The sequence below is a fragment of the Boleophthalmus pectinirostris genome, unplaced genomic scaffold, assembly GCF_026225935.1.
Source record: "Boleophthalmus pectinirostris isolate CB_2022bp ecotype Guang Dong unplaced genomic scaffold, ASM2622593v1 HiC_scaffold_16, whole genome shotgun sequence".
In the NCBI taxonomy this organism is placed as follows: domain Eukaryota; kingdom Metazoa; phylum Chordata; class Actinopteri; order Gobiiformes; family Gobiidae; genus Boleophthalmus; species Boleophthalmus pectinirostris.
Window position 1 is genome coordinate 30766186 of NW_026571095.1, and position 14783 is coordinate 30780968.

At 42.0% G+C, this 14783-nt stretch overlaps 1 protein-coding gene across 1 annotated transcript in view; it reads right to left on the reverse strand.

The window, feature by feature from the left end:
• The window catches only part of LOC110166132 (cadherin-12-like), a 110307-nt gene that overhangs the window by 14485 nt on the left and 81039 nt on the right, over positions 1 to 14783 (reverse strand). The window contains exons 9-11 of the mRNA XM_055151378.1: positions 7280 to 7401; positions 5374 to 5488; positions 2271 to 2522 (exon numbers count right to left, since the gene is read on the reverse strand). Coding sequence (XP_055007353.1) covers positions 2271 to 2522; positions 5374 to 5488; positions 7280 to 7401 — 489 coding nt within the window. The remainder of the gene's footprint in view (positions 1 to 2270; positions 2523 to 5373; positions 5489 to 7279; positions 7402 to 14783) is intronic.

The following is a 14783-nucleotide window of genomic DNA, read 5'->3' on the forward strand; positions in this document are numbered from 1 at the left end:
CATAAAATATAGTCTTTGTTTGTAAAGTAATGTTCATAAATTATAATGTTTGTCCAGGGTGGCCTTCGGCACGTCATCTGGTGGAGCGGTGGCCCTGTGAACGAGCTGCTGCTTTGCTTCTGCCAAGTTTTATATTTTAAAGACAAAGTTATTGTGCAACCGCTTTGGTGAAGCTTTTAATTGACAGCTACGTAAACATTCTATAGCCTACTCTTTAAATTAATCCAACAACAAAATGAAACAAATGAATAATGGTAATAATACATTGTTTCACATTTTGTAAATCACTTGTCTCTGTCTGTCAATTAACCAAACCGTGAGCCTTTTTTTAGTTTAGCAAATTTAGTTTTAGTTTCTGGGTTTATGTTAATATGTATTACATCAGGTTTCTCCGTCTTCCTTATCCCCTCTGCTATGTATATATGATTATTATTGTCACCTAATCTATTTATAGTACTTCTGTGACTAAGGTAAATAGGGCAGTCTGATTCCACCGTACGTGCAGCCCAGTTGAACAGCCCACACTCCTCCTCCTCACTCCTTTGTATTCTCGTGAGTTAGTCGAGCGCATGAACGAGGACAGCTTTAAAGGCTCCATGAAAGACCTGAGGAGGCTGCGCTCGAGTCTGATATCAGTTTAAAGGAAAAAGAATCAAATGAAAAGACCTGACCTACATTTGTGAACGCCTCTGTTGTGAGCGAGCACAAAGAGCGCAGGGCTGCCTTTCACTTCATTATCACACAGGGTTTGTCCAGGTTTTGTTCGTAAAAGTCACGAAGGTTTGACATGACAGAAAAGAGCGTGAGGGAAGAGGACTGGGCGAGATGTAGGTCTGCTGTGGTGTGTGACCGCCCTCTAGTGACCAAGTTTGAATCTGCAACCAACAAGACAAGTAAACCAGGGTAAAAGAGGATAATACTGGATGAAATTAAATTAAGTCTGGAGAACGACTGAAACAGGATCAAACCAGGACTAAAGATGATCATTTAAACCAAAACTAAACCAGGATCAACCAGGAATGCAGCAAGGAAAGAGGAGCAAACTCAAAACAGGAATGAGTAAATAAATAAAGAGAAAAAAAGAAAAAGCAATTTGAAAATTAGACTTGTGGACTGATTTGTATTTGCATTATACTATTATTTGTTTTAATGATGGACGGTTGAGTAAGTTGCTGCATTTATCCATTTGAGTTTTGTCACTCTGAAGGGGGAGTGACTTAACACCGGGAGCAATAGGAGAGGCGAAAACTTATAAAACTTGTTTATATGTTGTTTTCCACGGATATGAATGTATGTATATGAATAAATATGAATATAAATCTATCTCCGTTTGATCTGATTAATGTTTATTTAAGCTTAAAATAAGTCAAGCAAACTGTGCTTAATCCAATTCCCACTGGCTCTTTACAGAAAACAACTTCAAAGTGAATCAAGTGGGTTTTTTCAAGTTCATAACATTTACAGTTACATTATCTTACTGGTTTTTTCAGTGATATTTAGCAGCCTTTGCACATTTAACAGTTGTAATGAAATATTATCGCACTTGTCGAGTGTCAGACCTCAAGTCCGAGATAAGACCGAGACCAAGCGTCATCAAGACGAGTCCAAATGAGCTTGAGTCTGAGACGAGACAAAGATTGTAATAAAGTGCTCTTGAGGCCGGTCTCGAGTACAAAGACACTAAGGACAAGGCTCAAAATCTACAGATGAAGTGAATATTTGCCTGAGCTTGCAGTGCTAAAACAAACTGTGATAGAGTAAAAAGCTGTCAAAAAAGTCCAAGGCACTCTGGCTAAGCTCAGACTTTTTTTTTTTTTTGCGGCATCGGGCTCGGGGGCTTGACCCATGTACCAAATTTGTTGACATTCGGTCCATAAATGGCGGAATTATCGTGGGTGGACAGACACACAGACACACAGGGTGAATACAAAACCTGGTCAAACCTTCGGGGACCAGGTAAAAATTGGATCTGTGTCATTCAGACTGTCCTTAAAAGATCAGAAACGGGTCATATAGAGGTGAAAAAATCAGATTTGGGTCATTTCAGGCTTTAATTTGACCATAGCCTCTGTTGTATTATAGTTCCAAAGGAGTGCCTCTTTTTTGACCGCTTTTTTAACTTTATCACAGTAAGTTTTAACACTACAAACTTGGTCAAATCTACGTTTTGTTGTTGTTGTTGTCTTTCTCAAATCTTCAGTGTCTCTTATTATAAACTTCACATCAGTAAAGTACAAGTAAAGTACAAGTATACAAGTGTAAGTACTCACCGATGAGCAGAGCCACACACAGCAGGATGGCCATGAGAGCCCCCGTGCTCAGCCCCACCGGGAGCACCACGGCCTGGGCAGAGCAGGTGAGCAGCGCCCCCCCTGGTCCACACGAGCACACGCGGATGGTCAGGGTGGACGTGCTGCTCTGGGCCGGGTACCCGCTGTCCTCCACCACCAGGGGGAGCAGGTACTCCTCCTGTATGTGCCGGAGGAAGCCAGAGCGCCGAGTCACGATGCCAGCGGTGTTATCTACAGAGAGAGAGGGAGAGAGGAGAGAGGGAGGGAAAGGAGAGAAAGAGATAGAGGGAAAAGAGAGGGAAGGAGGGAGGAGAGAGAGGGAGGGGAAGATAGAGAGAGAGGGGAAGGAGAGGGAGGGAAGAGAGAAGAAGAGAGGGAAAGATAGAGAGAAATTGGGAGAAAAAGAGAAAGAGGGAGAGAGAGAGGGTGAAGAGGGAGGGAGGGACAGAGAGAGAGAGAAAGAGCGAGAGAGAGAGAAAGAGAGAGGATGAAGTGGGAGGGAGTGAGGGAGAGAAAGGGAGGGTGGAGAGAGATGGAATGACAGAGAGAGAGAGTGAGAGATGGAAAGGGAGAGTGGGAGAGAGGTAGGAGAGAGAGGGAGGGTGGAGAGGGAGGGAAAGATAGAGAGATGGAAAGAGAGGGAAGGAGAAAGAGAGAGAGAGGATGAAGCAGGAGGGAGGGAGGGATGGAGAGAGAGAGAAAAGAGAGGGGAGAGAGAGAGGAAGGAGAAAGAGAGGGTGGAGAGGGAGGGAAAGATGGAGAACGAGATGGAAAGAAAGGAAGGGAGAGAGCGACAGAGAGAGAAGGTGGAGATGGAAGGAGTGAGAGAGAGGGAGGGAGGAGAGAGAGGGAAAGAGAAAGGGAGAGAGTGAGGGGGAAAGAGGGACAGGGAGAGAGAGAAGATGAAAATTAAAAATATATATGTATGTATGTATGTAGCCTCTGCTGTTTAAGATTTTAAAAGATTTTACTTAAAAAATTTAAAATTTTATCCTCAATTTGGCCATTTTTAGGTTTCAAATTGTACTTTCTGGTTGGAAATCATTACATTTCAGCACCACGGACAGCGCTCACTGTGTAGAAGTAGAAGAGTAACACGAAGGTTTTTCTTTTTTTTTTTTTTTTTATGGTGCACTCTGACACAGAACGTGCAAAAACCAAAAATAACTAAATACATAAATCTCAAATAAATAAATAAATAAATGGTTTCTTCTTTGTGTCTCCTCAGAGTTTATGCCTATGGACAGTTTGTAAACACCAGACAGCAGCTCTCTTTCACACTTTTTTTTTTTTTACACTGGGTTCAAGTTTTAATTAGAACTTCATTTCACACCCAATTTCCACTCGACAGAGGCGACAACACTGTTCCATTAACGTCTAACAAACCCCTGCACAAATGAAAAAACAAAAAAACAAAAAAACAAAACTTCTTGGCACTTGACAAGCTGGGTGAAGTTTTGCAGAGTCTTTGCTTCACTAAAATAATCATACTTTATATTGAATGTAAATTGCATTACAATGTCCAAGGAACCCCTCACACATTCCTACATCAGTGTGCACAGACACTAGTGGGTGGGTTAAGTGTCTTGCCCAGAGACACAACGGCAGCATTTATCTGTGAGAGCAGGAATTGCACCAATCTGACCTGTCAATCACTGATGTTTCTGTTGACATTGGGATTTGAACCGCCAACCTTCTGATCAGTGGACAAACACTCAACACTCGACCACATGAGCTGCTGTCGTATGTTGTGATGTTGTGGTTTAGGTGGTTATGAAAGAAACTTATGGCTGCTCGTCGCCATGGAGATAAAGGAACTTAATGCCAATTTGGAATATTCTCAACAAAGCAATAACATGTGCTGAGTGTGTGTGGTGTATGGGTGTGACGTGTGTGTGCTGTATGTGTGTGTGTTCTGTGTGTGCAGTGTGCAGTGTGTTTGTGTGTTCTGTGTGTGTGTGCTGTAAGTCTGTGTGTGTGTGTGTGTGCTGTGTGTCTGTGTGTGTGTGTGTGTGTGTGTGCACTCTATATGTGTGTGTGTGTGTGCGCTCTGTGTGTGTGTGTGTGTGTGTGTGTGCTGTGTGTGTGTGTGTGTGTGTGTGTGTGCGCTCTATATGTGTGTGTGTGTGTGTGTGTGTGTGTGTGCGCTCTGTGTGTGTGTGTGTGTGTGTGTGTGTGTGTGTGTGCGCTCTATATGTGTGTGTGTGTGTGTGTGTGTGTGTGTGTGTGCGCTCTCTGTGTGTGCGTGCTCTGTATGTGTGTGTGTGTGTGTGTGTGTGTGTGTGTGTGTGTGCGCTCTATATGTGTGTGTGTGTGTGTGTGTGTGTGCGCTCTGTATGTGTGTGTGTGTGTGTGTCTGTGTGTGTGTGCGCTCTATGTGTGTGTGTGTGTGTGTGTGTGTGTGTGCGCGCTCTATGTATGTGTGTGTGTGTGTGTGTGCTGTGTGTGTGTGTGTGTGTGTGCGCTCTATATGTGTGTGTGTGTGTGTGTGTGTGTGTGTGTGTGTGTGTGTGTGTGTGTGCTGTGTGTGTGTGTGTGTGTGTGTGTGTGTGTGTATGTGTGTGTGTGTGCTGTATACTGTGCATGTGTGCTGCTGTGTGTGTGTGTGTGTGTGTGTGTGTGTGTGTGTGTGTGTGTGTATGTGTGCTGTGTGTGTGTGTGTGTGTGTGTGTGTGTGTGTGCTGTATACTTTGTGTGTGCTGCTGTGTGTGTGTGTATGTGTGTGTGTGTGTGTGTGTGTGTGCGCTCTGTATGTGTGTGTGTGTGTGTGTGTGTGTGTGTGTGCTGTATACTGTGTGTGTGCTGCTGTGTGTGTGTGTGTGTGTGTGTGTGTGTGTGCTGTGTGTGTGTATGTGTGCTGTGTGCTGTGTGTGTGTGTGTGTGTGTGTGGTGTGTGCTGTATGTGTGCTCTGTTTGCTGTGTGTGTGTGTGTGTCTGTGTGTGTGTGTGTGTGTGTCCTGTGTGTCTGTGTGTGTGTGTGTGTGTGTGTGTGTGTGTGTGCTCTGTTTGCTGTGTGCTGTGTGTGTGTGTGTGTGTGCTGTGTGTGTGTGTCTGTGTGTGTGTGTGTGTGTGTGTGTCTTACTGCCAAAGTCGCGCACAGTGAAGTTGCGGTTGCGTAGTTCCTTGGGGGATTTGAAGAAGAACCTCTGTCCGGCTGAAGGCTGGTCCTGGTCCACTGCACTCACCACCTGGATCACCTGCTCCACAACACACAACACACAACACAGCACACAACACACAACACACAACACACAACACACACACACAGCACAACACACAACAAAAAGTCTGTGTTATACAAGTCACACACTCACCAAGGAGCCTGTCTTCCTCTGACCACAGACTGTATATAGAAAAGGGCATAGCTACTTCCTACTAGAAAAAGTGCTCCAAACAAGAAGTGATCATGGGGGCACTTCCGGCTCCATCGACTTTAGTTCACTTCACTTTGAAAAACTGCCACCCCACTCTGTGTAACCACTGAAGTCAACCTAGTCTTAACATGTTCGTATTAACCTGCTCTACATCCTTGGGTTTTTATATCACAATTTTGCCCATAAATTAGTTCCAATTCCTAATATGGAAATCGGCTCCAAAACTCCAAACCTCAGTGAGCTTCATTTGACTGGAGTCTAGCTATAAGTGATGTTACACTCACTTAATCCACTTCTTTAAACAGTCTGTGCCTCGGAGAAGAGAAATTTCACCCTGGCTCTTTTCATTTTTCAAACTGATATGTCCAAATATGTGCAGTTTTGGACATTTCCGCACATAAACAGCCTCGTTCTTAAATTATTACAGGTGTTATTTGGGCAGAGAGAGAGTCAGGATAACCAGTATAAGTCAGTATAAGATAAGTGACTGTCTTTCTGTTAGATGGGTTAGTATATGGAGTAAATTGAGTGATGTTTTTAAAAGTGTAATACTGTGGAAGCCTTTAAAAAAAAGAGTATAAAGCTTTTTGTTTTGAATGATATAGAGCTCTATACAGAAATTTTGTTTGTTTAAATATATATTTTGTCTCTTATATATACAGTAAGTCATAAGTGAAATTGTAAATGTAAAGTTGCTGTTCATACACTGTTTCTTTCTAAAATTATGTCATTGTTTAATAGGGTTAGGCATTATAAGTACCGTTTACTTCAGCGTAAAACCTTTTGGTCATGATCCATGGGACTGTAGTCTAAGTTTAGTTTTGTTTTGTTTTGTAATGCTGCAGAATGACCAAATAAACTACTACTACTATCACTACTACTAAAAAAAAACTAAAACAATAGTACTTTTCTTAGAGTTTTGAACAGTGTGGATATACAAATGGACATACAGTAGCTAACTCACTATTTGATTTTGACTTGACATTGGGATATTATCGTTTCTTTCTATGCGTAAATCCCTATTCGCACGGGATTAGTATGACCTGTGGACCTTTGGTGATTTGTAATAATTGCAGAGGTGGCCTGAGATCTTAATCCCGTACGAATGTGCCATGTTTGTAATTTGTAAAGAAAACACTTCGCTACGAATTACCTACTATATTTCGCCAAACACAGACGTCTGGTGATAACACTAGTTCTGTGCGAATCTGCATCTAAGTGTTTGCTGTTGTAATCACGCACATTTTCTATCTCCTTCTTTTCTTTTCTCTTTCAAACTCAGTCAATGTCAGTAAAATGGAGTAATTTACAGACTTTGCTTATCCCGTGCAAGTGACACAGAGGTGGGGCGGGAATTAGCAAATTACCAGACGTCCCCAGGTTGTATTTATCCTGTGCGAATAGGGTTTAAGCTGCAATAAGCCTCGTCGCTTTTAGTCTTAAAAAGTTTGTATAAATCCGCTATTTTCTCCATAAAACAAAAAATTCATTTACTAATATAGAGCCCCTGTATCTGTGAGCTAGAAGAGATATACTATTTTGTTCTAAGTTTTGTTCATATTTGTCCATCATTCATAAACCTTCTAGAGTCGAGCATCCGGCCCGTGTCCTGACCTGTCCAGCGCGAGCGTCCTCACACACGTACGACTCTGTGGACACAAACAGCTCTGGAGGAAACTCATTCACGTCCAGCACCTCCACCAACACAGACACTCTGGAGAAGAGGAGCGGGCTGTCTGCAAGAAACAACACAACACACATCAGAACATACTCTGCACAAAGACGACAAAGGTGAAATTTGTACAGACAAGATTAGATTAGATTTTATCGTCAGAGGTGAGTAGTTACTCAGTTCATTTGTTTGGTTTCATTCTTTAAACCACGGGTGCTTTTTGAATGTTTTTATTGCACTGAAAAACATGTGTCCTCACTGTGAGCGGGCTTGCATCTCCACAAACCTGACTCATTGATTTGAAGGAGTGTATTCAAAACTCACACTCTCATAGAATTATAACAAAGTCATTTCATTCATTAAAAACTACACACACATTTTGATAATTATGAGCCTTATATTCGTGACTGATTTATGTTAAAAATACTGACAATATTCACAAATCTAAAATATATGTATATATTTTTTACTTGCACAGTGTTGTGTTTGAGTTTATTTTCTAATATTTATTTAATATTTTGCGTCACTGGACACGTTTCACTGTTGTGGGACAAATAAAGGTTTTCTTATCCTACCTCTTTTTTTAAAAAAAAGTGCATTCTGCTCTGTGGCCACTAGATGGAGCCATTGTCTTTTCTGTTTGAACACTTGACTTGTATTTCGTGTAGTCAGAAATGTTGTCACCAGCAGTCATAGTACTACCATCACCACCAGTAGTAGAAGTAGTAGTAGTAGTAGTAGTAGTAGTAGTACTACAAGAAGTAGTAATAGTAGTACCACCACCAAATAGTAGTGCCAGCAAGTAGTAGTATTACAAAGACCAGTAGTGGTAGTAGTAACACCAGCACCTGTAATAGTAATACCCCCACTAGTAGAAGTACTAGTAGTAGAAGTAGTAGTAGACCAGCAGTCACAATAGTAGTAGACCAGTAGACTCAGTAGTAGTAGTAGTAGTAGTAGTAGTAGTAGTAGTAGTAGTAGTAGTAGTAGTAGTAGTAGTAGTAGTAGTAGTAGTAGTAGTGGTCCAGTAGTCCCAGTAGTAGTAGTCCCACCAGTAGTAATAGTAGTAGTATTACCAGTAGTAGTAATAGTAGTAGTAGTAGTAGTAGTAGTAGTAGTAGTAGTAGTAGTAGTAGTAGTAGTAGTAGTAGTAGTATGACCACTAGTAGGAGTAGTAGTAGTTATAGAACCACCACCAATAGTAGTAGTAGTAGTAGTAGTAGTAGTAGTAGTAGTAGTAGAAGTATCACCACTAGTAAGAGTAGTAGTAGTTATAGTACCACCACCACCAGTAGTACAAGTTGTAGTAGTAACAGTAGTAGTAGTAGTAGTAGTAGTAGTAGTAGTAGTAGTAGTAGAAGAAGACCAGTAGTCCCCTAGTAGTAGTATCACCACTAGTAGGAATAGGAGTAGTAGTAGTAGTCCCACCACCAGCTGTAGTAGTAGTACTAGACCAGTAGTCCCACCAGTAGTAGTTGCAGTACCAGCAGCAGTAGTAGTCATCGTCCCACCACCAGCTGTGCAGTAGAAAAGTACTGTGTAATCTGCAGAGCACTTTTGACTTGCAGCTTTTATACATCATCATTTCAAATGAATCTGGCTCTCGTCCGTCTCATAATGATCCATATGTTGTCGCTTGTTACCATGGCGAATGTTAGCTCTATAATCGCTCACGTTAGACGGCCACCTGCTGCTCGCCGTCGCTCGGACCTGATTGTATCTTCATATGCACGTCCATATTTCACATTCGCGCGGAGGTAATGTGCAGCCGGGCTCTCCAGCTGGCCCTGCCCTCCTCCTCAGACACGCTGGGCTCTGATTGCACGGCGGCGCACAAATCATTAGTGAACACTTTTAACATTCTGTCCACACAAACTGCACACACACACACACACCCCGTACCGACAACAGCTGTGCAGGAGGATGCTTAGAAATGTATGTGAAAATACTTAAGAAAAACTTTAACTTAGCCTATTTAATAAAGCATGAACTAAGACTTAACTCATTATGAATAGTCTATTAAGAATGATTCAGCCAGAAAGAAAGCGATCACACGAAAATGGCTACAGGACAAGCCTTCAACTTTTTCAGAATGGGCTGAAATAATCAACAAAATTCAGGTTATGGAATGAATAATATTTTCCTTGAGACACTCCTCAGATAAAGAAGAACTGTATACATGCATCCTGAATTTCAGAACTTGCAAACTGGGAAGGATCCTCTGAAAAAGTGAGCATCAAACCGTCATGTTTGATTTCCCAGTGGGATGCGTCTGTTGTCAAAGTTGATCTTTTCTAGTCTTTTGAATCATATCTCTTTTGTTTCTGGTTCTGATATTGTCATATTTTAGTTTTGGGATTCGGACATCGTAATTGTGTGGTTGTTGGATCCTAACAGCGGAAAACGGCTCAAGAAATGGGCTTTGGAAGTTTGTGAACTCCGTAATTGCAAAAGGGACCTGTGTGACTGCAAATCTCCATTTAAACTGTTTCCCTTCCCAACGGAATAGAAAAATAGTGAAAGGTGAAGGCGATGGGCAGTATTGATACACAGGAAGGACGAAAAAAGAAACCTTAGGCTGCCTAAAAAATCATCCTAAGTTTGCAGAGAACATTTTGTATGTGGAGCGCCAGCAAAGCAAAATCCTGGTTCCTCACTCAATCTTGGTTATGAATTTAAAAAGTCAACGCCAAAGCGAAAGGCATCAGCTGTTCACCAAGAAACACCTTCCACTGCAAAGAGACCAAGACGTGATGTTGATGTAAAGCCACAAGAAAGTGCGAACTCAATCTGTTTGTCTTCTGCACCTCTCGCTTAACAAACGGGATTTTGCTTTCACTATTTTTCTATGCTGTTAGGATCCAACAACCAAGCAATCATGATGTCCGAATCCCAAAACTAAAATATGACAATATCAGAAGCAGAAACAAAAGTGATATGGTTCAAAAGACTAGAAAAGATCGGCTTTGACAATAGACACATCCCACTGAGGAAAACAAAAATGAAGGTTTGATGCTCACTTTTTCAGAGGATCCTTCCAAAGGAAACAATATTATAACAGAAAATAGTGTAATATGGGCCCTTTAAGGAGTTAAGGTCATAAATAAATTAGTTCTTAAAGCAGACATATGCTTGTGTGTGCTATGTATTTATAATCCATGACACCCATGGATTATTATGTGGATCATTTGCACATTTTAAATCACAATATACATGGACTGGGGGAAAAAAAAAAAAAATCTAGGTAAATTAAAAGGACTTAAATTAAGAACATTTGACTTTATTTGAGTCGATACAACTTGACAAGTAAAATTATTATTACCAATGGAATTAGTGTGGTTTAGAGATGAGATGTGAGGAGCTCAGTCACACGGAGGAGCTCGGAGTAGAGCTGCTGCTCCTCCATGTCGAGAGGAGCCAGTTGAGGTGGCATCTGTTCTGATGCCTCCTGGGCTCCTCCCTCGGGAGGTGTTCCGGGCATGTCCCACCGGGAGGAGGCCCCGGGGAAGACCCAGGACACGCTGGAGGGACTATGTCTCTCGGCTGGCCTGGGAACGTCTCAGGGTTCCCCCGGAGGAGCTGGAGGACGTGTCTGGGGTGAAGGAAGTCTGGGAGTCCCTGCTTAGGCTGCTGCCCCTGCGACCCGGCGGATGGAATTAGTGTGGTTTTCTTAATTCAAGCAACGGTTGATTTTGTTTCTTATTTTAAGTGCAAAAAGTTGTTGTTTTTTTCTTATTTTAAATGTAGCAAGAGTTATTTTCATGTTTTAAGTACAAAAGTCTTATTCCATTGGTAGAACATTTTACTTGCCAAGTGAAATTTACTCAAATCACGATAAAACTTTCTTAATTCATGTCGTCTTAACTTGGCTAGATGTTGTTTTTTGCAGTGTGCAATAGATTCTTTTTCATTTGTACTAAAATGACAAAGCTGCTGAAATGCTGCGTGTATCACCTGTTAAGAAAATGAAACTGGAGAAGGAAGTACATAGATAGAAAACTGCAGAATAAAACAGTTGAATAAAGTCCATGCGCTCACGACATAATAACCATTCATTCATTAAGGGAAAAGGCAGCGTCAGCTCTGATGTCCGGCAAAAAAACACTCCGAACAGAAATAATGAAGATGTGCTCAGCGTGTGGTCTGAGCCTGGGGCCAGTCTGATTCATATTCTTATACATAAATAGTCACATCGTGCTTAGACTTCTGTGACTGACTTCTCTTTGGTCGTAATATAAAACAATTCTGCTCAAATTCAAACCCCTAGTAACTTTTCTCCTCTATCTCTCTCAGAGCTCCTTCCTGTGCTTCCTGGCTCCTTCTCCCTCCTCCTCCTCCCTCCCTTGTCTTTCCTCCCTCGTCTCTTCTCCCGCCTTTTCCCTCTGCTCCCTCCTTGCCTCCCTTGTCTAACCCAATTTGTCTCTCTTCTCTCCTCCCCTCCTCCTCCCTCCTCCTCCTCCTCCTCCCTCCTCTCCTCCTCTTTTGTCTCTCCTCCCTTCCTTGTTCCTCCTCCCTCCCTCTCTTCCTCATCTCTCGTCCCTTGTTTCTCCTCCCTCCCTCTCTCCTTTGTCTCTCCTCTCTCTTCCTCTCTCCTTGCCTCCCTTGTCCCCCCCTTTGTCTCTAGTCTCTCCTCCTCTCTCCCTCCCTCCCTCGTTTCCTCTCTCCTCCTCCCTCCTTACTTTTGTCTCTCCTCCCTTCCTCGTCTCTCCTCCCTCCCTCCCTTCCTCATCTCTTGTCCCTCCTCCCTCCCTCACTCCTTTGCTCATCTCTCCTCCCTCCCTTCCTTGTCTCTCCTTCCTCATCTCTCCTCCCTCCCTCTCTCCTTTGTTTCTCCTACCTCCCCGTCTCTCCTTCTGCTTCCTCTCTCCCTTCCTCACTTGTCTCTCCTCCTGCTTTTTCCCTCCCTTGTCTCTCCTCCCTCCCTCCCTCGTTTCCTCTCTCCTCCTCCCTCCCTCCTTTTGTCTCTCCTCCCTCCCTCCTCCTCGTCTCTCCTCCTCTCTCTCCTTCCTCGTCTCTCCTCCCTCCCTCTCTCCTTTGTCTCTCCTCCCTCCCCCGTCTCTCCTCCCGCTTCCTCTCTCCCTTCCTCACTTGTCTCTCCTCCCGTCTTTTCCCTCCCTTACTCCCTCCCTACCCCTTCACTAAAATCATTTGCACGGTGGCACGGCTCACAGCAAGAAGGTTCCAGGTTCGATCCCTGGATCGCTCGGATGTTTCTCCCCGTGTCTGGATGGGTTTCCTCCGGGGGCTCCGGTTTCCCCCATCAACCCAAAACATGCCACACAGGTCTCCAGGAAGAACAGCTGATAGCCAAGGTCAGTTAAATACAATCAATCAATGAAACTGCCCGGGGACGACAGGTGGAAATTATGTTGTTGACATGTTTCGGCTGCTGCATCTTGAGAACTGTCACCGGTGTTGGCTGTGACGTGTCGTATATCAGCTGTTGTTACTTCCTGTAGACGTGGTCAGACCTGATGAACCTGGCAGGCTGCTCAGACTGACCACGCCTCCCGTCACCCGGTGTTCTCTGGAGGAGGGTGTCCCAGGTGTGTGAAAGGAGGAACGCACCGACATCACGGTTAACGCTGCCCGTGCCTCGTTACTTGATTTTGATGGCCTCCTGATCCAGCGTTTGAACTGATTGTTTTCCGATTTAATGACCCGTGCCCCCATCCCAATCCATAATGTGGAAACAACAGCTGATATACGACACGTCACCACCAACACCAGGGACAGTTCTGAAGATGACTTGCAGCTAGAAGCTAAGATGTCAACAAGGTAAATGGGTCCAGTGAAGTGGTAACGGACATTCAACTAGCTCTTATTCAGAAACTAGAGGGACTATTGAAATAAGTAAAGTATCAGAATGTAGGAAAGAGTTACACTCCAACAGGGTAAAGTTAAACCTGTGATATTCTTTCAAGTTGTTGACAATTTTTTTTAAAAACACATGTCGGTAACGGAGGGAATGAAATATGCAGCACTTTTTAGGCAATAAATACAAACAGTGATAACTCTTGGTTCTCACTTACATATCCTTAACAAACTGGTTTGAATATTTGCTTCATATAGTTTTCTACCATATGGTACAAGATTAGGTTGAAAAACCTCTTACTTTTTGAGTCGTGAGATTTTTTATTAAGAAAGGTCATGGTAACGGAGGGAAAATTGTGCAAGCAAGTAGAAGGTGCATGATTTTACATAATTTGTCGCTTTTTTCTTCCAAATACTTTAATATTATTTCAAAATGAAAGGAAACTATTTCTATAAAATATGTCAGTCCTTCCAAGCAAATTTTTATCAATTTAATTTTTTTTTTTTTTTTTTTAAAATCATGTACCTTCATCAACAGTTCAAAGATCGAATAACACAAGATATGATGAAATACATCCATTTATTTACATGATTTTTGGGTCTTTGAAATTTGGGAAATAATTTTTGTTCCATGTTTCATACATGGTCTGTTTAAAACATATGTAACTTTTGAACCAAAAATGGTACAGAAAAAAGGTAAACAGTTTCATAAACTAGAGTACATATAGTATCTGTTCAATACATTTTTATATGAGATGCATTAAATTGAATTTTTGGCCTTGCTGTTTACTTCTGCTTGACCGGGCCCAAATACACTTTACTGTATTGTCTTTAAAAGTATTGTCTGTAAGTCAAATATGTCTGAATGAAACAAAACACAGCTCCAGGTATGTTTTTGAGGAGGTAACAATATTCTAACATGGCTTAAAACTGAATTTTGCACCTTTAATATTAATTTTATAATGATTATTTATGTTTTGATCTGGTTTTACTGTGATTTTAATGCCTTTCTTATTCTGTAAAACACTTTGAATTACTTTATGTACGAATTGCGTTATACAAATATACTTACTTTGCTTTCCTAGTTGTATTAATGCCTTATTTTGCTGTGTCCATGCCATGTTAAGTGACCTTGGGTGTTAAAAAGGCATTTATAAATATAATCTATTATTATTCATATAAATAGACTTCCATTACTGCTCCATTATCACGGCCTCCTGTCATTTCAGATACAAGTGTACACCGTGTCCAGGGCTGTTTATTCTAATCAAAAGGTCACGTCTAGTCTTCTGTCTGTAAAGAGTTCTGTGATTATAAAACAGGATGGATTCTAATGCTGATTTATTCTTAATTACGAAAACACTGGACATGACGACCCCTTAATTTATCTTCGTCATTGTTATCGTCAGAATGAGCCTCACAGGAGTCTCTTTCCTCGCTTCCTTCTCCTTGATTCCTCTCCTCGATCCTCCATTTTTCAGCTTGTCAATAAAAAAAAGTCCCAAAGAAAACCGCGGAATCAAGGAGTAAACATAAGACAGGCTTCAGGAGGCGGCATCAGAGAAAAGAATCAAACTTTACTGGTCTCAGTGAGGAGTTTATATCCTCTCTCTTCGGCTGTGTTTTCTTTGT